At 49.7% G+C, this 22,612-nt stretch overlaps 1 protein-coding gene across 1 annotated transcript in view; it reads left to right on the forward strand.

The window, feature by feature from the left end:
• The window catches only part of ARHGEF26 (Rho guanine nucleotide exchange factor 26), a 125,731-nt gene extending 104,976 nt beyond the window's left edge, over positions 1–20,755 (forward strand). The window contains exons 7-17 of the mRNA XM_030954627.1: positions 2,730–2,786; positions 4,717–4,877; positions 10,666–10,818; positions 11,215–11,344; positions 12,446–12,520; positions 13,056–13,145; positions 15,892–16,046; positions 17,854–18,069; positions 19,352–19,419; positions 19,615–19,719; positions 20,479–20,755. Coding sequence (XP_030810487.1) covers positions 2,730–2,786; positions 4,717–4,877; positions 10,666–10,818; positions 11,215–11,344; positions 12,446–12,520; positions 13,056–13,145; positions 15,892–16,046; positions 17,854–18,069; positions 19,352–19,419; positions 19,615–19,719; positions 20,479–20,621 — 1,353 coding nt within the window. The 3' untranslated portion in view covers positions 20,622–20,755. The remainder of the gene's footprint in view (positions 1–2,729; positions 2,787–4,716; positions 4,878–10,665; positions 10,819–11,214; positions 11,345–12,445; positions 12,521–13,055; positions 13,146–15,891; positions 16,047–17,853; positions 18,070–19,351; positions 19,420–19,614; positions 19,720–20,478) is intronic.
• The last annotated feature ends 1,857 nt before the right edge of the window (positions 20,756–22,612 follow it).

Raw genomic sequence — 22,612 nt, forward strand, 5'->3', positions numbered from 1 at the left:
TGGAGTATTTGACCATCAGCTCTGTATATCCCAATAAATGAGGGATTAAGCCTCAGGGAGCTCCCCAAAGGCTGGTTAGGTGGTCTGATTAGCAGAGCTGTCTTACAGATGCTGATGACCCTTTGCACTTTAAAGTATTGAAAGGTGAATCTCTCTGATTCAGTAATTATAAAGAAGGCAAGACAGTGTGGTTTTGTAAATATGTACTTTAATTTTCTTTTTCCAACAATCAAATACTTAAAATACAGTTCATTGGCTTCATGTTGCAAAAAAAAAGTGTTTATAATGAAGTCAAATTGTTTTTTCTGCCTTCTGGGCAAACGAAGTGATGTTCAACAACTGAGGTATTTTGGAAGGAATGCTGTTTAGTAATAGTAATGATAATTTCAAAACACTAATTTGCTTTGAGACAGAAATAGCATGAAGATCATCTCAGGAGGAGAACTGTTCTGTGCTGTGCTTCACTTACAGAAACCAACTTGTTCTTTACTGCTCCTCACACACAAACTTGTGCACTGTCTGTGTTTGATTTGCAAAATTGAAAGTGGGGGAGTATATGGGAGAAGGTGGTGCATAGAGAAAACAAAATCTGGGAATGTGATACTCGTAGTGACTGTGTTTATAACTCTGGAAAAATTACATGCTGTCAATGTGTATTAAGAAGTTAAAAAGTGAGTCTGGAGTTGTTGCAGGAAGTCAGCTGGAAAATGTCAGTCCTGGGTTTCAGCATATGCTAGGAAAGGAGGAGGAGAATGCCTCTGGTGTTTATGAGCAGTGCCTGTGCTGGGAAGGCGAGGGCAGGGCCAGAGGATCCCCTCTCTCTGCAGGAGGCTGGCCTGGCAGTGCTGCAGCTCCCACCACGCTGTGCTTCAGGGTAGTGCCCTTCAGGTATGGAGTGCTCAGATTCTTTATGAGAACAGTAATAAAAAAGGGTAGTTTTGTCTTCCTGAAGTGAATTCACATGTGTTGATCTTGGTTGTGACTGGTTTCTCATTCATGTAAAAGTCAGGTGCTGTGAGTGGCTTTAGGGAGCTACTCACAGGTCACTGTCCAGAGCCACTCACAGGTCGCTGTCCAGGGCCACTCACAGGTCACTGTCCAGGGCTGCCTCCTTCCAGAGCCACTCACAGGTCACTGTCCAGGAGCACTCACAGGTCGCTGTCCAGGGCCACTCACAGGTCACTGTTCAGGGCTGCCTCCTTCCAGGAGCACTCACAGGTCACTGTCCAGAGCCACTCACAGGTCACTGTCCAGGAGCACTCACAGGTCGCTGTCCAGGGCCACTCACAGGTCACTGTCCAGGGCTGTCTCCCCTCCATGGTACCAGCCCAGACCCCTTGGTGTGATTCTCTGGTGCCTTCAGGGCTGATGTCTGCACTGGCTCCCCTTTCTCTCCCTGTATTAAAGGGCTTGTGGTCACTTTGGCTGTGGTGCAACCACTTAGTAGATTCCTGTGGAGTTCCCCTTTTCAGCACCTCCTCATTTTGAAGGCACCTTTTGTCCCTGACCGGAGTTCACCTGTCCTCCTTTCATCCTTTGCTTCTCACCTCCATGGCTGAATCAGTCATTGCTAAGGAAAAGCCAGTCCAGTGTTTGTAGCAGTGATGTTGGGCCTCTTGCATTCCTTCTGATCATATTCATAGCGTAAATGAAGGGGTTTTATTTGCTTATTATCACACATGTGACATTTTTTTAGATTATTTCAGCTTAAACATTTTGGACATGTCAAAATTAGGTATTGAATTTTCTTTGGCAGAAATGGCCAAAGTAGTCTCCATATCTGGGCCTCTGTCTTTTGGACATGTGGCTGTTGATGGGGAGTGTCAGGCTGGGCCCTTGGCTGTGAGTTCATGTGCCCTGAATTCATGTGTACTCAGTGGGACACACCCGTGTGTGCCAGCTGCGGTTTGGAGCAGGAATTCAGCAGGTGCCCCGTGGAGCTCCCTGCACTCTGGCAGTGTCTGTGTTAACAGGGAGCACTGAAATCTGGGGGATGTGTTCCTAGCTATTTCCTGCGTTGGTGTATTTTTAGAAAACTCTTCCACTGCATCCAGAAAAAAGTCACATTGCACCTTTCGGTGCCATTGCACTTCCTCGGGAATGCTCTGAAGCTTTCAGGCTCCTGATTAAGATGTACTTTAATTGTTAAATAAAAAGCCATCTAATTAGTTCTTGCTCAGCATCCAGAAGTGTCTGCTCATGGTGCTGTAGGAGTCTGGGAATTGTGTTCCAGAGGCTGGTGGCTGCCACACTGGAATGTTGATGTAACTTCCACAGGCATTTACCTGTGACTCTGTACTTTGGTGTGCAGACCCGAGTGTGGCACCTCCTTATTCCTGCTGTCCAGCGTTGTGGGGCCTGCTGTGCAGGCATCAAATGAGGAATAATATATCCTTTAAAAGTCCAGGGAGCAGGTGGAGCAAGAAGAGAAAGCTGTTGGTATAGCATGTTAGGAGCTTTTGGAGAAGACTGACAGAAATGGTTGTGAGGGGTGTCTGTGGTGTGCCTCTGCTCCACAAAGAGAGCAGGGCCTTCCACGTGTGTGGTGCTGTGGCCCTTGCCCTTCCCTTGCCCTGGTGTCCCTCCTGATTTGGGTCCTGTGTTTAGAACTCCTGTAGAGCCAGGCTCAACTTGGTGCTTTGCTCTCTAGGTTTTGATAGTCCTGTCTCTCTTTTTAATCACATTTTCCCACAAAAAGTATTAAAATATCGATTGATTTGTCTTTGTAGGTGAAGAAGAATGGCCTGTCAGAAGCCATCAGCCAGGAGGAAAGGAAGAGACAGGAGGTACTCTGTGCTTTGGGGCTGGCTGCTCAGGGCTGCGCTGCACACCTGCCTCAGTGCTCTGGTTGTTGATAAGGAGACCTTGATAAGAGTTCATTGCTTGGCTTCCTGCTCTCCAGTGAAGTGTCCTCTCTCCCCAGGGAGAAAAAATGAGCCCAGAGTGTGCTGAGGTGCCTGTGTCCATGCCAGGGGCTCCTGGGGTGCTCCAGCCTGGCAGCACCAGGGTCACTGCTGTGCCAGGGAAGGGGTGGCAGTAACTCCAGCTCACAGAGGGGGGACGTGGCACAGGAGTCTCCATCGCAGTGGGGAGCAAAGAGCAGCTGTTACAGAGCCCCTGGGCTGTCCCTACCCCTGTGGGCAGTGCTGGGCACGGGGTGTGCCTGCTGCAGCCCAGCTGGTCCCTGAGCCCTGTGGCAGGGCAGGGGCTCCCTGATGGCAGCAGGAGCATCAGGGTGCTTGTCTGTTCTCCCTCTGCCCTTTGCCCCTTGTGTCCTCTTCATCCACTCTCCTTGTCCCCTTTGCTCCTGTGTCCTCTCCATGTGCTGTGCCCCCGTTCCCCCTGCAGGGCTCTGTCACAGGGAAGGGGAGCTTGCCAAGCCTAGCCTGGCCAGGGCAGCTGTGTCCCTGCAGCTCCTCCCCAGGTGTGTCCTTCCCCAGCCAGCAGGGCTTGGCTAGGAGCATTACCTGCCATGGCAATCTGTCCCACTGCCTTCTTTCCTCTTCAGGACATAGCTCAGCCTCTTCCTGCTGGGAAGCTTTTTGAGACATGTATTTCAGTGATATCCTTTAGGAGCCCTTAGTCTGTGTTTCCTGGAGCCATACTTGCATCTTTTCAAAAAGAACAAGTTCTTTGGATTCCTCTTAAAAGTAAAGTCTTCGGTATTACCAAAAAATGTTTTCATGCCTGAGGGTTTTTAATTTGAATTTTAGAGGGCAGTTCTTTCAGTGGGAGCCTAAATAAATATTTTTAAGCTGTAGTTACATTACCAATTCATGCTTTTGCTGTATTTCTTTTAAATTGCCTTTTGTCATTTATTCTTTATCTGTTCTTTAAATTGCTTTTTAGAGCATATTAGATTATTTTATAGTTATATACATTGTCACTCCAGAAAAATACATTTGTCTTCTGCCTGGATTAATGTCCATGTCCTGTCTTCATACACATCCCATCTTTCAGAATCTGTTAGTGAGATGGATCTCTGTGCATATTTTGGCTAAAGAAAGTGTGTCACAGACTGGTTTGAACTAAAATTATTTTCAGTAGGTGTTTCCTTGCAAGCCTAAGATCCTGTGTATGTGTGTACCAGCTGCAGGGTGCCCCTGGTCCCCTGAGAGTGTAACTGTCCTTGGGGTTGACATGTGCCCTGAGCCTGCTGTGGTGCAGATGAACCCCAGTGTGGCTGCAGGTGCCACCCAGCAGTGCCCAGCAGGCACCAGGGAGCTGCCCCAGCCCCTGGCTGTGTGTCAGGCACCCTGCTCTGGTTTTTGTTCTCCAGAATGTGTGGGGGCCATGGGGAGGTGATTCTCTCTCCCTTCCTTGCACATCAGGAGCAGTGTCTGCCCCATTCCTGCCTGTGCTGATGACTTTGTTCCCAGGCTGGGACGAGCTCCGCCAGGGACCTCAGCCTGCTCCCTGCAGCCTCCCTGCTGTGCTCTTGGGGTCACACCTGCTGTTGAATTCTCTTCAATCTCCTGGTTTGCAGTTGCATTGAAAACTCTGAATATAGACTTGTTAACAAAGACTTTTTTTCTAGTATTAAATAACTTATTTATAATTAATGATGCAACTATTATAGAGATGAATATTTAAGTCATAATCTCTAGCTTACATCCAAAACTTTGCTTTGCACCCCTGCTCAACATTTTCTTTTTGTTTTTAAGGAAAAAAGCCCAGTCACTAGTAAGTCTCTTCTTTTCCTCCTTCACTTTGCAGGCGATATTTGAGGTGATATCTTCTGAGCACTCCTATTTGCTGAGCCTGGAGATTCTGATCCGGATGTTTAAAAATTCCAGGGAACTGAGCCTCACAATGACCAAAACAGAGAGCCACCACCTCTTCTCCAACATCACCGATGTTTATGAAGCAAGCAAAAAGTGAGTGTGGCATTTCTGTACTTAGCAGAGCTGTGCATCCTTAAGCACAGCAGCAGGTTTCTCTTTGGCTGCTGAGTTAGCCATTTGAGTGGTGAGCATTTCTTCCCAAACTCCTGCTGGTTTGAAGGGGGAAGTACAAGTGGCAGAGATCTGCACAGGAGTGTGAGCAGGGCTGGCCTAGGATTTGTATCTCTGAAAATGGGAGGGAAGGAAAGCACAGAGTGAATGGTAGTGGAAATCAGCATCCTTCAAATCTGAGCAGTTCTGGGCTAAATGCTGCTCAGGCATTCAGACCTGGTCCTTGCAGGGCATCAAATAAAGCTTAGTCTGCCCTGCTGAGCTGTTGAATTGGAGCTGGGGTTCCATGCTTGCCCTGGAGAGCTGGCTGGTGCCAGGTGGTGCAGAGGTGCTGTCCTGAGGCGTGCTGTGCTCTGGGACTGCCACCCCTGTGTGAGCACCAGGGCTCTGCTGCCAGGGCATCGGGCATCGCTGCTCTGCTGCTGCGCTTTGGGGCACGTTCCTTCAGTCTGCAGCCAGGGAAACAGACACTCTGCAGATAGTGCCTGAAGAGGAGGAAATGGCAGATCTTACATGATACAAGTGCAGAGGAGTCTTGTTGCTGGCTGGTAATTACTGCCAGTGTTATTTAATCCAGGACATGCATATGTATGTGCTCTCAGAGTACTTCACACTCTCTTTCACAAAGTTGCTGGAAGTGGCTTGGCTTCCTTGCAATTTGTTCTGTTCACAGCAGCAGGTGGATTATGTATTCCACATAACTAAAGCATCAGGCTGTCTGTGTTGCTTTTCCTGTCCCTGATTTGCAGTCTGCAGTGAGCACAGTGGCTGCAGTGGCTCATGAAGGCACTGAGTGCTCACAGCTGTAGCTCTGTACAGCTTTACATGGATCTCTGTACCTGTGGAACAGAGAAATATTGGCCTCCTTTCAGAAGGGGGGCCGAAGGTTGAACAAGGATTCTGAATGGTTTTTTATTTTGATCCCCCTTTTTTTGTCCCCTTTGTGAATTCTTTAGCATTAAACCCCGATTTACCTTGGTGGAACTTGATCCCCAGTCACAGGAAAGTATTTTCTTGGCTTTTTTTCTCTGAGACACCAAGAAGTCTGTGGAATTTGACATCTGTTGTGCAGCAGTTTGACTTTTGTCTTCTGCAGTTCATGCAGCAACAAGATCTTGTTTTTTGGAGGCTGATGTGCTGCGTCAAGTGCAAACCGAGTTCAGGAGCTACAGAGCAGGAGAACGTGTGGGTTTGCCTGGGGACCCTTCCTTTCTCTCTCCCATTCTCCTTTCTTTGTCTCTTGCAGTTGAGGTCTTTGCCAGAGGCTGGGGGTTGTGTGGCCCCAGAGCCACCCCAGGGTGGTGGCACTGGTGTCAGGGAGTGCAGCTCATCAAAGGCTTCGTTTTCAAGGAGAGGTTCCTTTTACAGGTACTCCTGACACAGAGTGTGAGGTGTAAAAGTAAAGGACAATGGGAGGGGAGAGAGCAGTACTCTTAGGGGAACTCTAATATCCCTTTTGATTAATAGTCTTCAAAGGAAGTGGGAGGGAGAGGGAAAAAAAAGAATGGAAAAATACCACATTAGCCTAGAATTATAATCTTATTCTTTCTTATCTGTGAAGTCTCGTGGTTTAAGAACTTGGGTTTTTATGACTTGGGGTAAAATCAGAAGTCATAACTCCTTTTTAAACTTAAATGAAAACATAATTTATTTCCCAAGCTTTGCAATACTGTTAAACTAAAACAAAACTTTGTGCTGGCTTTGAGCAACGTCATTTCTGTAAACAATGGAAGTGATTTTAAACCAGATACCAGCTTGGTAGCTCCAAACTGCTGCTTTCTGTTTTCGAGGTGTTTCAAAGTAGCAAAATCCACCCTTTTGTTATAAAATGGAGCATCTGTCCCATTCTGCTGGTTTTTAAGCAGCCTTTGCCTAGTACAAAACCTGAGTATGAGTGTAGTTACCAGTGGTTTTGGTTGCTTGGACAAAAGTTTGGTGAGCTGAAGAACCTGAGCTGATAAAAATACTTTATAAAAACCTTCAGTTGGAACTGCTTAAAGCCTCTGTCTAGGAACTTTGACTTGGAACATGTTTAATGGAAACTCCAGTAACACCAGGATGGGCCTGTAGTGCCTGACAGGGCATTCCTGGGCGAACAAAGCTGCCTTTGTTGGAAGCAGAATGCAGAGAGCAGAGACTGTCTCTGCCTTTGGGAGCTCCCTGGAATGTCTCTGGCAGAGGAGTGGAGATGAATAACCTGTGCAGCCCCTGCTGTGCGTGTTTGTGGGAACTCCTGGAAGGTGGCTTCGGAGAGCTGCCGTGCACTGGCCCTTGTGTGATGTGCTGGAGCCCAAACTCTCACCGGTCCAGCCCTGGTCAGGAGCTGTTGGGCTGGGCTGTGGGGGTGCCAGGGAGCAGCTCAGCCCGGAATGCAGCCTGAGAAAGCACTGTCAGGTCAGAGAGCTCCCCAGGGGCCTCTCTGGGGAAAGAGGAGTCCCAGGGAAATGAGGGAAGTGTCTTCAGCAGCAGCTGGTCTGCAGGGTCACATTCCCAGTTTATAGGAAGAAGGAAAGCTTTAGGATTTGTGCCTTTTCTGCCATTAGGCCAGCAAAGGGCAAATGCTTCTGTGATACCAGAGCAGCGTTGGCAGAAAAAGATCGTAACAAAACCATTTTAACAGATTCTGTCAGGTTTTAAACTCTGTTTTAGTCACAGAATGGCAGGATCGAGCACTCTGGTTGTGGTGGGTTCATGCCTTGTCGGACATTCCCGTTTTGTGTTCCCAGAGTCTCTGGGTGTGTTTATTGGCTGAATGGACAGTTGTTGTCCTGCAGGTCCCAGCTGTGCCCAGGTGCTGTGGGCACCTTCCTGCTGTCTGGGGAATCTCTCTGGAGCAGGATGTCTTGGCAGGGCTGCTGTGGCCTTGCCCTGCACCATCAATAGCTGCAGAGGCCAGTGGCTGCCCGGTGGGACGGGCCTGGGCCATGGGCTGGGCACAGGGGGGCACACGGGCTGCAGGGCCAGCTGCTCCTGCCTGGGCACTGCCCAGTGCAAGGTGCTTTATGGGCTCTGTGTCTGCAGGCCTGGGTGGTGTATTTGTGTGTGTTGGCTTCCATTAGTGAGGCTGTGGCAACCCACCAAACAAACTGATTTCAGTTCTGCACTTCGATCACCCTCTCTCCAGCCTTTTTTATTTTGTAAAAGCTGATTTTGATTCAGCATAAGAATTCTGTGGAAATAAGACTGTTTTTCCTATTTTTACTATTTTAAATCCCCCTCCCCTTCCCTAAATAACAATAATGTTGCAGATGTTCAGCTTCTGTCCCCGATGAGAAGGTTCAGGTTTGGAGAGGTTGATCAGAAATCTCTGTTACTTCTAACTGAAGTTATCTCAGGGTGCCAGTTGTTACTCTGGTCATGACTGCACATATCACAGCCCCTGTCTCCAGGGGGAAGAGGCTGAGTTCTGCCTCCCCTGCTTTCTGTCCCTGGTGGTGCCAGCAGCACCCTGGAGCTGAACCTGCATTTCTGAATTTGGCCCTCGGCCTTCAGGAGTGCTGCAGGGTGGATGGTTCTTTTAAACACTGTAAGGGCAAGATGAGGGAAATCAAATTCTGTCCTACAATGCTGTTTGACTTTCTCTGAATTGGATCTAACTTTAACCAGAAAAGTCCTGGATTTAACAAAGAGATATTTGAAGTAAATCCTTCTGACATTCAGCAAAAATAGCTGCACACATCACAGCAAATTCCTTGTTGGTTAAATTGAATGGAATCATTCCATCCCTCAGTCTTGAGCTCTATGGCAGAATCTATCCTAAAATTGTAAGTGAAAGGGTTTATGATGTGTCTGGTTCACTGATTGTATCTAATAATTAGCAGATTGGATATGGAAAACTACAGCTTTTGATTCAAACTTTGATGCAGGATTTCCTTATGGGACATATTGGGAAGTGGGACTTTGATATACTGCTCCTCTTTGTCCCTCTTTGCCCTTTTTTCTTCTCTTTTTTTTTTCCTGTCTTCTACCCTCCCATGTCTTTACTGTTCTTACAGGGACTGTCTCTGATGATGTCACTGATGAAGCACCAGATAAATTCTAAAGGTGGAAGCTGTGGCCCAGCAGGGTCCAACACCTTGTCAGTGTGCCATAACACAGCAGGAAATGCTGGATTTCCTCATTTCCTGAGCAGAGTGAATTGGCAGCGGTGGGAGGTTCTCCCAGCCATAAACATGTCTGAGCAGAGAGAAACAAATCCCAGTGTGGGATGGGGCTCTGCTGTGCCTCCTGAGACACTGCAGACTCCATACTTAGAGGCTCTTTTTTCTGTAATTTTATTATTTATGTGCCCCTTGGGGCTGGCCCTGGCACTGAAGCCAAGCCCACAGCACAGGACAAGTCTGTGGCAGCTCAGGATGTGCTGTGCCCTGGAGGGGCTGTGTGGGGTCGGGAGGTGCTGCAGGGCTCTGCCAGCAGCAGTGACAGGGCTGTAACAAATTCTGCTCAGCACTTGCAGGCAGAGCCTGTTAATCAGCCAGTCCGTCTGCAGTTGCTGTGTCAGAACGTCACAAAAACAAAAGCAGACCAAAATCCACTTGACTGTGGTGGCTCTGGCTGACCCACTGGGAGCCTGGCAGCTGCTTCTGAGCACACCTGGAGAGTGCCTTAATTTAGTTAAGCTCTGTTGCTGCACACAATCAGCTGCTGCTCAGCCTGTTCTGCTCCTCTCACATGTTTGAGGTGTGTTTGTAAAGCAAACTGTGGAGGGCATCACTTGAAAAAGGTGGCAGATTTGAAGAGCCACTGTTAATGATTAAAAAATTGAATAAAGGGCTAAAATTAAATAAAGCAGATTTCAAAATATTGGAGCTTAATGTGAGCTCATGTGTTCTGAGTGTTTCCTTAATGTTTTCTGTGCTGGATGAGAATTTTTGTATGAACTTTTGTTGACTGCAGGGAGTTGAGGATTCTTGCAGTGAATGCTGGTGTACAAAGGCTTCAGCCAGGACAGCTTTTCATGTGTGAGGGGTGACCTGCAGAGCTGCTCTGTGAGCTGTTCCACCCCTCTGTGACTTCCAGTGAGCATCATGGAAATCAGGGCAGGTGCTTTGGGAACACTGGGAGTGCAGAAAGCAGTGGGAGGCCTCCAGTGGCCAGAGACTCACATGTGGGACAGAGACAGACAGCAGGGAAGCTGTCAGAACAAGCATGCTTAGGGGAAGAGCCAGCTCAGGATTTTGGGTTCTGTGCCCATTTTCAGTGTTTCCAGTCCCTGCTTGGTTCCAGTGGAGAGCTGCAGGATGTGGAGCACCGAGTCCTGCTCCACCACCACATGGCTTTGTCCTTGGCTAAGCAGCCCCACATACCTGTACTCCATCGAGCACTTCTGCTGCTGTGCTGCCTTTAATTGCAAGAGGAAATGTGTTCATGTGTGTATGAAGTCGTTTCGTTTCTTTTCCAACCCTGTTTCTGGAAATTCTGGTCTGACCAGCTCAGTGATGCTGTTTGGTTGTGGCACTGAGGGAGTGGGAAATGGCTGTGCCAGCGCTGCTGCTGAGCTGCCAGGGGCTGTGCCCTGGGGCTGTGCCCTGTGCCCTGGGGCTGTGTCCTGCCAGCACTGCCCTCCCTGCCCTGCCAGAGGAGGGATGGCCTCACCCTGTCCCAGGCCAGCCCAGCTGGCATGGGTTGCTAACTGGGTTGTGTCAGGGGAATGCTGTGAGAGGAAGATGCTGTTGGCATGTGCAAGTGAGCAATTGATGTTAACCCCCAGGTTCTTTGAAGAGCTGGAGGCCAGGCACCAGAACAACATTTTCATCGAGGACATCAGCGACATCGTGGCCAGGCACGCGGGCTCCACCTTCGACCCCTACGTGAAGTACTGCACCAACGAGGTGTACCAGCAGCGCACCCTGCAGAGACTGCTGTGAGCGTGCAGAGCCTCCTGCGGGGCTCCCGGGGCTGGGGGACTCTGGGCTGCACCTGTGCCTCCCAGCCACGCTGGGCACCTCCTCCGAGGGCAGCCCCTCCTGCCAGGTCATGGCTCACACTCCCTCCCTCAGTTCAGTGTCACACAGTGTGACAGTGGCCCTCCCTGTGTGGCACACCTGGGTCTGCCCTCACAGTCAGGGCTGGCAGCTCCTGAGCTTTAATGTCACTGCTGGGGCTGGTGGATCTGAGGGAATAAAGCTGAAGGCTGGGGTGGTCTGACTCCTGAAGTCACACTTCCTTTTTATAAAATCATGGTTTATTTAAAATGTAGCAACTCGCACAATCGTTTTGTAGAACATCCCATTGAGTTGTTTCATCCTCTTTCCCCCAGAGCCACAAACCCAGCGTTCAAGGAGGTGCTGTCCCGGATCGAGTCCCACGAGGAGTGCCGGAACCTGCCCATGATCTCCTTCCTCATCCTCCCCATGCAGAGAGTCACTCGTCTGCCCCTGCTGATGGATGTGAGAGCACCTGCTTCCCTCTTTCCTGCTGCTTGTTCTCACACTGTTAACGTTCTCTCAGTTCTGGTTCTCTCCAGTCTCTTCCTGCCTTCTCCCTTACAGCACTCCTGGGCTGTGGATTATGGATTCCTGCTGCAGCTGTGTGCTGACTGGGACTGGGCCCTCCTGCTCCCCCATTCACAAGTTAAATACTTGGATGTTCTAGTGGGCAAATTGTACAGTAAAGGGTTAGAATGGTTCTGAAACTCGGGAGGAACCAGCCCAGGAATTGTATGTAGTGCTGGGATTGAAATGAACCCTGCAGCTGAAAAACAAGACCTGCTGTCCTGTGGGATGGGTGAGGGCTCTTAGGCAGGGAATACTCTTGGGAAGCTGAAGGATGGACTCCATTCCCAAGGGAGCTGTGTGTGAGTGGCACTGAGCTGTCCCTCCCTGTGCAGTGACCAGGGACTCAGAGAGGGTGATGGAAGTGCCAGGGAGTGCTTGTCAGGCAGAATTCACACCAGCAGCTGGGGTATTTCAGTTAAGGTGCCAGGACCAAGTGAGGAGCTGGACCACCAGCTGGAGTGCAGATTGTGATCAGGCTCAGATTCCAGCCCTGGTAGGAGCCAGAAACAGAACTGATAATTTTGTTCTGTATATTTTTTAATTGAGCAATGAGTAATTTGATCACCTGGACAATTAGTTCATTCATGGATATTGAATTCTTTCTTCTCTGCAGTACATTTCTAGGTAAAAAATAGAATAATAATCCAGTATTCCTGCAGAGTGTCACTGAGGGTGCCTTCCCCTTCTTGGTTTTTTTTTTTCCTATAACTCCTTCCCCTCTTTGGCTGAAATAATCTAAACAATCAAATCAAGCATTTTATTTCCCACTCTTTCAGTTTTGTTTTTTGTTTGGAGATGGTTGTGTAAACCTCGTCTTGAGAGGTTTTTCATCACTCTGTTCCCAAACCTTAGTGTGACCAAGTGACTGGTGCTCCCTCTTTATCTCAGTCCACAGCTGTGATTCAGCTGCTGGGTTTCAGTTAAGATGTGAAATCTCTGTGGGTTGCAGTCTGTGCTGCTTGGTCCTCTGAAGTAACTGATGTTTTGTTCCAGACTATTTGCCAGAAAACCCCCAAGGATTCAGCAAAATACGAGAACTGCAAGCAGGCTCTGAAGGAAGTCAGCAAGGTACGTTCTCAAGTCATTCCTGAGTACTTCCAGGGAAAAATGGATGTTTTCCATGTACAAATAATGCAGGTGGGAGGAGCACTGAAGGCTCTGCATTGTTGTATTAAGGAAGGGCACTGGGGATTGGGTTTGTGCAGAATTACTGGCTCCTACTTGGGAAAAGATCCCAAAGTGGATGATGCTGTGGTGATTCTGGGTTTGTGGAGGGAGCAGTGTGGGAAGTGAATCCAGCTGGGGGGAGGGTGTGTGTGTGGAGCTGATCATCAGCCTGGGTCAGAGCAGTGGCCCTGCTCAGCCAGAACTGGGGCTGAGCCTTTGTTGCCCCTGGAGAATCACAAATGATGGGGTTCCTGTGGGATCACTGGGGTCAGGGGAGCTGGGAGCAGTGCAGCCACGGGGCCAGCCCTGGTCACTGTGGCCCTGCAAACACCACGTTGAGGTGGATGTGCCCCTGCTGGGCTCTGTGCCCCAGCAGTGCCTCCCCAGGGAGCAGCAGGTTGTGCTGCAGGCCCTGCTCAGCCCTGTCCTTTTGCAGCTCGTGCGTCTGTGCAACGAGGGCGCCCGCAAGATGGAGAGGACGGAGATGATGTACACCATTAACTCCCAGCTGGAATTCAAAATCAAGGTAGGGTGAGGAGCATGGTCCTGACCAGCCATGGTCAGGAACTTCACCAGCGTGGTCATATCCCGCAGTGGTTCTTCAAAAGTGCTGTTATGGCACAACAGAAATTAAAACTTTGGTCAAGTATTTTAATTTTATTAGAAGGTGATGCTACAGCACAAGGGATTTTGAATAAATACTGAGTGTAGAGTATTTGCTGTAAAGATAAAGCTACTGTGAAGATTCTGGCATTAGGAGAGAGGCCAAAGGCTGCTGCTCACTGCTCAGATTTGCTTATGTACCTGATGGGAAGGAAAGGTGTGCCTGGGAAACACTTCCAGGCCAGGGACGGATCCAGGGGGTGTTTGTCCTTCCCCTCAAGGGTGGGATATCGCAGCTTTCCATTAAAAACTTCCTGTACAATCAGTCTTTCGTAGGAAACACCAGCAGACCCAGTCATAGGTAGGGGAGGTTTATTGGACTTTCTTCAAGTACATTTATTGTTTCTATTCAATGTTTGCTACGATCCCATTTCTATAATTCATGTCTGGTACCATTTCACAAGGGGGATTCTTTTGGGAGAAGATTGTTTCATTATCAGGCATGTAGTGAGTGAAGGCTGGTTCATGGTTTTAAAAGCACAGCTCTTGAAAGGCCCTGGGTCAGGCTTGGGGCAAATGCTGCCTCCAAAAAGACATTTTCAACTTGCCTAAGGTATTTTTATTCTCAAATTTTGTCTAAAAATTGATAGCAATAATATTTGCTTATAGCAACAGCAACAACAAACACAACACTTCTGGGCAAGTGACACCAGAGCATTTGCTGGTGGGTGGTACCAGACTCAGATCTTGAGTGAGTCCAGCCCAGTGTGGGGGCTGAGCTGCTCCGAGGGTCCCTCAGATCCCAGGAGTCCCTCGGGGTCTGGGGTCGCTCTGTCCCTGCCCGTCCCTCTCTGTCCCTCTGGGCTCTGTGGCTCCTGGGTGACCCCACCTGCCCTGGGGCTTTCTCTTTCCGTGCTTTTGTGTGAGATTTCCATTTGTGCATCCAAGCCCCAGCCCTGCAGCCCCTCGGGCCCCGGGGCAGGGGAGCCCAGCTCTGGTTAAAAGCATTTTTCACTTCTGAGAGCCCCTTTTCTGCAGCAGGGACATGGTGCACGTGATTTGCTCCTTTGGCAATTAAGGAAAACTTAAAGTAAAACCAAGCTGCCTCTCGAATAGAGTCAATTAGGAAAATGGGATGAACTCATTTGGAGTGCAGATTAGAGAATTTTTTGTTCGTCCTCAAATAGAACTTTTGAAAGTATTTTTTGCTTGTAAGCCAGTCATCATGGGACTGTAATTCTGTTTTATAGCCATTATAAATTAGTTAAAGTATTTCTGTTCTTGCCCAGTCTCACAGAGTTTTGGAGATTTGTTTATTATTTAGTTGGATGTAACTGTGGAGAGCTTCATGGGAACCCGAGGGAAGTGACTCAGATCTCGTGGTGCTTGTGTACATGGCTCAACTGTGGAATTCAATTTTTAATTAAGTTTCAGCAGTTTTTGTTCTTAAATTTTACATCTTTTGCACGAGAGAAGCTGTGGGGGTTTGTTTTGGGGAGCCAGTGTTTGTTCTTCCAGCAGTGAGCTCTCAGTCCCAGCGCTGGGTTTGGGTTTGGCTCAGCAGGTACAGGCAGGCTGCAGTTGGCTTGGCCGGGGATTAACAGAGACAAAAAGCCAACTCATGCAGAATGGGGGAGGCAGCTGACAAACTGCATGAAGGGGTGTTGTTTAATGTGAAAGGTGCTTAAATAGGGGAAAACAGGCAGTTGTGTTCATCACCTTGGTCTGCCTGCAGTGTCTGTCTGGGGGCAGCCCCAGAGGGGTCTGTGTGACCAGCACAGTCCCACATCCCCCTCCACCTTCCTGGCCCAGAGGAACAGAAGGGCCTCCTGTGGGCTCTGTGTCTCCTGCAGCTGGGAATAATTTGGATTAATGATGGCAAGTCTTCACATCAGGCAGCTCAGATCCTCATGGGCTTTGGTGCAGCTGCTGCAGGTGTTGGCCCTCAGCTGGGGAGAAAGGGAGCTCCTGCTCCAGCCACCTGAGCTGGATGAAGAGAGGAGCTGTGGGAGCCCTCATCAGCCATTTTCAGTAAAGCCTGACAGGCGGCTGAGGTGCCTCAGGAGAGCAGCCGGGCCATGGGAACCTTCCCGTGGTGCTGCCAAGGAGAGCACATCAGAGGTGAGGGAGGAAGGAGGCTGTGCCTGCACCTCCCACGTCCCCTCTTTCCTGGTGACACCGGCACAGGGGGTGTCACCTCTGCTCCAAGAGGAGCCCTGGGGTTCCGAGGACACTCCCATGTCCCCTCTTTCCTGGTGACATTGGCATAAGCAGTGTCACCTCTGCTCCAAGAGGAGCCCTGAGGTACCAAGGACACTCCCGTGTCCCCTCGTGCTTCAGGAGCCACCCTCACCCTGCAGACGCTTTGCTCGGTGCCCTCAGGAGCTCTCACAGGCTGTTCCAGCCCCGTGGGATCAGTCAGGTCTGTTCATTTCTCTTTCCCATGAGCAGCAATGACAGGTGCCCCGGTGATTCCCAGGTATTTGCAGCTGTTACCTGTGTGTTGTGGCAACGATGCAGTCCCTTGAACTTTGGTAACCTCTTCGTGTTTGTAATCTCTGAGCTTTGAGTTTATTCAAGCATTTTCCCCAAATAGATTGTACTCTGTTGTCTGTTTTAAAAAATTCTCTAATTTGGAAGGATTACAGTGTGATTTTCTTGCCTTGCAGCCATTTCCATTGGTTTCCTCTTCACGGTGGTTGGTGAAAAGGGGTGAATTAACAGCATATGTAGAAGACACTGGACTTTTTTCCAAAAGAACCTCTAAGCAGCAGGTGTACTTCTTCCTCTTCAATGATGTCCTCATCATCACCAAGAAGAAGAGGTAAGAGCTTCACCAGTATAAAACTGTTTTTGTGTTCAGTCCTTGAATCACAGTGACTTTTAACATGATCCTGGCTGTGGAATGAGTTCAGGAGTTATTTGAGCCTCTGCCATGGGTTACCAATAACAAGTAACTGCTTGTTAAACAAGATTTACTTTTGGCAAACGCAGTTAAGATTCCAGATTGTCAGAAGAATTAAAAAGATGATTCTTTATGCCCTAGCAAAGACAAGTTTGGGAAGGATGAAGTGTTGGGACTGTCCCTTCCCTGCACACTTCCCAGGATTGCAGGAGCATGAGGCTCCCTGTGCCCGTTAATGAGGGCCAGACTCGTTAGCAGGGCTGGAGCTCGGGGTGAGCCCTGCTCCCACCCACAGCGTTGCCATGGCACCACAGCATGGACAGAAATGTTTGGAGTTGGGGCTGAATGTTTGTGGTTTTCCTTCAGCAGCTGAATCTCAGAAGATTCTTAACATTGCACTAAGACACCTCTCCTCGCTTGATGCTAAAAATGGGCATTTCTGAGGCTGCACTTGGGGCTTTAGCAGAGTTCATCTCCAGCCCTGGCTCAGCAGCCACTGCCCAGCTCTGCCCCGTCTCCATTGCTGGAACTGCTGGGGGATTGTGGCCCTGACCTGCTGGAGATGCTGCAGAGGAGGGAGCCCAAGGGCTCTCCAGTCACAGGGCTGCTCCCCAAGGCTGGGCAGGAGGGGACACGCGGATTTGGGATGTGTGCAAGGCTTTGAAAAGGGATAAAAATCTGCTTTTCTCCACTGCCCAGTTTTTAGTTTATTTGGGAATGTTTCTTCTGCCAGTTGTCCTTGTAGCCCCTACTGTGTGTAGATACAATCTAATTTTTTTTTTTAGTCATTAAAAATGCCATAATACTTGCCAAGCACTAATGCAGTGTCCTGAGAGGAGCAGTCAGTGCCAGCAGGTGTGGGGCTGCTGGGTCCTGAGGAGGGCTCAGCCCAGACCTGGCTGGTGCTCGGGAAGGGTCAGGCCAGTCCTGCTCACACGGACCTGGCTGTGTAGGGCCTGAGCTGAAATCAGTGCAATATTCACCCCAGAGGGCTCGTGGGAAAGGCACTGACTGCTCTTACTTGTGTTTGGGTTCCCTGCAGCAGGAGTCTGATCCAGCGGGTTTGTGGGATGGAAGTGAGGAGTAGGAAGGATTTGTAGAGGTTTATCTGCTGATTAATTAGTAAGAGGTTCTGTTATGATTAGCTGTGCACATGTACAGACTAGTTGATTAGTTCATAAGAAATGCATTTATTATTCATTGCACAAATGCATAGACACATTTCTTCTTCAGACACAAGATTCCCATGTAGTGATGGCAGCAGTCCCAGCTGGGATTTCCAGTTCTTCCCTTGGCTAAGGAGTTAGTTAGACTAAGATACTGAACTGACTTCTTAAAAAAAATACACCTCCAAAAATCCCCAAACTTACCCAAAAAACCAAGGCCCAACCAACCCTTTCCCTGGTTCAGGGTATCTGAGCAGGATTGGTTCCATTAGAAGCGTGTTCTGTGTCCATGATTTGGGAGTGCACAGTCATTCTGCAGAAAGAACCCAAAGCCCTGCCAGTGTTTATTTCCCAGAACATCAGTGAAAACGTCCCCTGGGAGCTCAGCTGGGGCTTTGTGTTACGCCAGAGCTCTGGCAGAAGCTGCTTACCCCGGTGTGGGGCTGGGAGCTGCTGGAAGAGCTGTCCCCACCGCGGTGCTGTGTCTGTGGGCTGCTTCCAGACAGACCGAGTGGGGATCTGAGCCCTGACTGGGCTTTTGTTCCTTGCGTGCCCTGCAGCGAGGAGAGCTACAACGTGACCGAGTACTCGCTGCGGGAGCAGCTGCTGGTGTTGCCCTGCGATGGGGAGGAGCCCGGGCCCGGCTCCTCTCCCGGGAGGAGCGCCCCGGGGATGCTGCACTCGGGCAGGAGCGCTGCCTCGCACCTCTTCAGGCTCCTGCTGCTCAGCAACCACGCCGGGGACAGGGTGGAGATGCTCCTGGGAGCAGACACTCAGTGAGTACAGCTACTGAAGGGATTTCTTCACCTGCTTGTCTCCGCAGGCAGCTCCTCCCGCCCTGCCCAGAGTAGTACACATTTATTTATTTATTTCTGTTACTTATTGTGGTTTATTAATCGGAGCTGCTGGGTAAGGCCCCGATGACCCTGCGTGCAGAGGCCAGTCTAGCTGTGCCTCGGGCAGGCTCCTGTGGGGACCAGCCCTGTGCTGGGTGCCTCAGCCGAGGGTCAGTGCTGCCAGGCGCTGTCACCGCGGGGCTCTCACTGCAGGCACAGCACCAGGGCCTGGCACAGGAGTGTCCCCAGGCACTGCCAGAGCGCTCTGGGCCCTGAGCCGGGCGCTGGCATGGTGCTGATGGCTGCATGGGGCAGCAGGGCCAGCAGGGTTAGAGCAGGAGCAGCTCTGCTCCTTGCTCTCTGGGGCGCCCTGAGGAGTGCCCTGCCTTAGAAAGCAGCAGCACCCAGTGCCTGCTCTGGGATGTGCATGTGCCATCAACTTCCACACGGCCTCCCGGCACTGAAAGAGTTCACTTGTTCTGGGGGAAGCTGGAGGCAGGACAGAGACATGAAAGGGAGTGCTCCAGACATGTCCCTGCCTGGAAAAATCGATAGTTTTAGGTTGGCTTTCAAAGTTTAGAATAACCATGAAAGGAACTGAAGATCATCAGTGCTTTCTATTAAAGATCTCATTATGAAAGCAGGAGATGATTCAGACTTGTTTGGAAATGCAATTTTATTGGGGGAAAATGCAGGACATTTTTAGTTGTCTGGGCTTTGTATGAAAAGACATTTTGTTCTGCAGGCTTATTATTGATTTGTTCTGTGCTGTTTGCAGCATAAATAGCAGTCCAGCTGATCATCACTCAGAGCAAGAGTCTGAAAAGAATTCCTATATTTTAAGTTACCTATTTTTATAGTCTTATCTTTTGAGAAGGATGGGAGGGGAATATCCAAGGCCAAACAGTTCAGAGAGTTGAGCGTGCCTTCGGAATACTTTTGAGCAGGTAAAACTGAAATGTTTTCTCTGAGCCAAAGATTTCCAGCACAGTTTGAGCGTGTTTCACCACCTCCTGTGGCATGTGGGTCCTGAGGAGAAAAGCACCAGTGTTAGGTGAGGACTTTCTGTCGCCCTGTGAAGAAGGCAGAGCATACACAGAGGGGGTGGGTTACTCACAGGGAAGGGAGAGAAGGGAGAGCTGCTGGCACTGGAAGAAGTAGGGGCAGCCTCAGAGCTGACCATTCTCCAGGCACGAGCTGGGACACGGGTTGTGCTTTGCAGGAGTGACAGAGCCCGCTGGATCACGGCGCTGGGCCAGGACAGCGATGGGCAGCACACGGACAGGACCAGTAAGTCCCAACTGCTGGGGCTTGGGGGGCTCTGCAGGGCAACCCCTGCCCTCACTGGGGCTGGGCTGGGCTGCAGCTGCCCTAAGGCATGGGGGAAGGGGTAAAGTGGAAATGTTTTAGATAGACGGTGGTGTGTTGCAGTAAAAGCCCTGCCCTGTGACTGGTTTCACTGAGCCTGGCTCGCTCCTTCCCCAGCCCTGGCTCAGGTGGAGACCATCAGAACGTACACAGCCAAGCAGGCCGATGAGCTCTCTCTCCAAGTCGCTGATGTCGTTTTGGTTTATCAAAAAGTGAATGACGGTGAGTGAGGATTTTGCTGTCAGTAACCATTTGTCACCTCTGCAGGGGGATCCAGCTACAAAACCTTGTTTCCTATTAGCACAGCGCTGCAGTGAGTAAAAGCTCAGCTTCCAAGGAAACCGTGAGCATTTGGGTTCAGGTTTCTAAAGGAAGCAGCAGATGTAACCAGCTGTAGGATATGGCTGCTGGCCAGTTTTGGCATGGGAGGTGTCCACAAATAGGAAATTGAATTTGTCTAAAACCACAGAGCTCAGACATTCTAGTGAGTGCCAGGGTTGTCCAAGAGAAACAGCCCCAGTCTGTCGTGCCATGGCCTGGGCTTTCCTGCTGCAGCTCTGGCACAGGGTGCTTGCTGAGGTTTGGCACAGGATCAAGTATCCCAGGATCACTGTGGTTCTTGCCCAGACCTGCCCACAGCTGCACTGATAGCACCAAGTGCTGGCTCAGGGATGCAGGACACTGTCAGTACTTGAGGGACTAAATTCTAACTTGCTGTTGCACAGTCACCTGTGAAATCAGAGATTCTGTCACTGTACTATAGCATTACTTCAAACTATATTTGAATGACAAAAAAGATAGTGAAATTGGGCAATGCTTTGCACATACTATTTTTTACCTGGTCGGCTGGATTAAAAACATCTGCCGAAGCTATGCTGAAGTGGTATGTGATTCCCAGTCGAGGCAGATGCAGACTGTACCTCAGTGCCCGCAGCCCAGGCGGGGTCAGTGCAGAGGTGTCACTGCTGTCCCTTCCTGCAGGCTGGTACGAGGGGGAGCGGCTGCGGGACGGCCAGAGGGGCTGGTTCCCCTCGGAGTGTGCCAAGGAGATCACCTGCAGGGCCACGCTGGACAAGAACATGGAGCGCATGGGGCGCCTGCTGGGGCTGGAAACCAACGTGTAGCTGTGTCCTCACCCCCGGCTGGGGGCTGCTCCAGGACAGGGGACAGCAGCACCCTGGAGACTCGGGATCCCTGCTCTGACAGCTCCGAGCTGAGCCCTGGCCCAGCAGCAGCCCCTTGCAGCAATGTCTCGGGCACCCTTGCAGCTCCTGCCTCGCTGCCTCCTTACGCTCTTGCTCCATCTGGTTTTGAGTACCTGAAGTTGTTTTCAGCAGTGCTGGGGGTCCTGCAGCCCCAGGCCCTGGGTCATGGGACACTTGCCCTTGTGTCAGCAGCCGTGTGTTCCCTGAGCTCGAGTGCCCAGCTCTGGCCTCTGTAAAGGCTGACCTACCTCTCCAGGGCAGATGCAGGGCTGGCCCCAGCCTGGCACAGGCGGAGCTGGCACCACCTCACGAGGACTCTGCAGCTGCACCTCGGTGAGGCTGCTCAGACTGCTCCAGGCTCTGCTGTGGGCAAAGGATTTCTGCAAGCTGGATAAAGGTACCACCCTGTGCAGAGCAGGTGCTGTGCTCCATCCTAGCACAGGTATTGTACTGCAGAGGAACTGCTGGCAGTGGGGGCAGTTGTTCCTGGTTTCCTCAGCTGTCTACTGAGGTCTGGTGCTTCAGAACAGCGGTGATGAGGAGAACATGAACTGCACTCGCTGCTCTGGGAACAAATGCACTCGTGGCTGGGCAGAGTTCAGGGCAGGTGCCTGGAGAGGTGTGAGAGTGTGGGTGAGAAAAACCCTCCTGTTAAGGACCAGCTGCTGACTCAGCAGTGTAGAAATGAGGGGACAACTTGTACTACCAAGGCTTTCTTCCCGTTGCCTTCGCCAGCCTCTGCTGGTTTTCATCCTGCAGGATGCTGATTTGAGTAGTGAGTGAATTGAATGTTTATAAAGATGTGTAGCTGTAATAATTTAAACTACATTAGGAAGGCAGTAATTTTGTACAAAAGTACTTACCTGGACAGTGTGACAGTGGTTATACAGCCTTGCAAATTAATTTATACGTGGACTGGTAGAATAGTAATGAGAGAGAAACTGTAAATTGAACAAAGACTTATTTAACATAGTAAAAACACTGCTACTGTTTTAACAAGTTTTACTGTATAGATGTGGATGTTTAACACATAACTGAATGTATAAATCCAGGCATTAATTTTATTCAGATTTTTTTAATGCACTGTATATATTTTTCATACCTAGTTTTTCCAAAAATGCTGTAATGTTTTGTAAAGACATTTTTCATTTTTCCTATTGTTGGACACAGTTCTTCAGGAATTAAAAGACTTCTATGATTTTATAGGACAACAATCAATAAAATGCTTTTGAATCCTTACTAAAAACGTTTTGATTTTGTTTTGAATGCCATAAAGCCACCAGTTGATAATGTCATTTTTGTCAGAGAAAGTAAATCTCTTCAGTAAACACTGGCATTTTTACATTTTCCTGTTCTGTAAAGATAAATAGCATGATCTTGTGTCCTACCTCATCTGTCATAGATCTCATTTACCTGTTGGACTTGGACATATGGCCTGGGACAGCATCTCATTGCTGAGGCACCATGAGGAGGGAGATGGGAAAAATCTTCAGTTCCCTCTGCTCCTTGGGGGACCAACCCGATGTGGTGATGCCCCAGAGAAGGAGGCCCAACCTCCTCCCTCCCTGCAGCCACCCGGGTCTCTTCTCCCTTCCTCAGCCTCCCTCCAGCATCCCCAACCCAGGGCAGGGTGATTCTCCTCCTCTGCCTCCTCAGTTAGAACACCTGAGGGTGGAACAGTCAGTTGGTGCTGGGGGGGAGGTTAAACCACGTTTTGTGCAGCTGGCAGTGGCAATGAGGAGCTTTGCACCCTCCGTCCCTTGTTAACCCAATGGAAAGCACAGTCTAGCCAGGAACTTTGACTTGTTTCACCTGAGCTGCTCTGCTTTCCTCAGAATAAACCATAAATCCTCCTGAACTTGATGATTAGGGTCATATTTGCAAAGAAAAAAAACCAACAAAACACCAAA

This window comes from Camarhynchus parvulus, chromosome 9, assembly GCF_901933205.1.
Source record: "Camarhynchus parvulus chromosome 9, STF_HiC, whole genome shotgun sequence".
Lineage (NCBI taxonomy): Eukaryota > Metazoa > Chordata > Aves > Passeriformes > Thraupidae > Camarhynchus > Camarhynchus parvulus.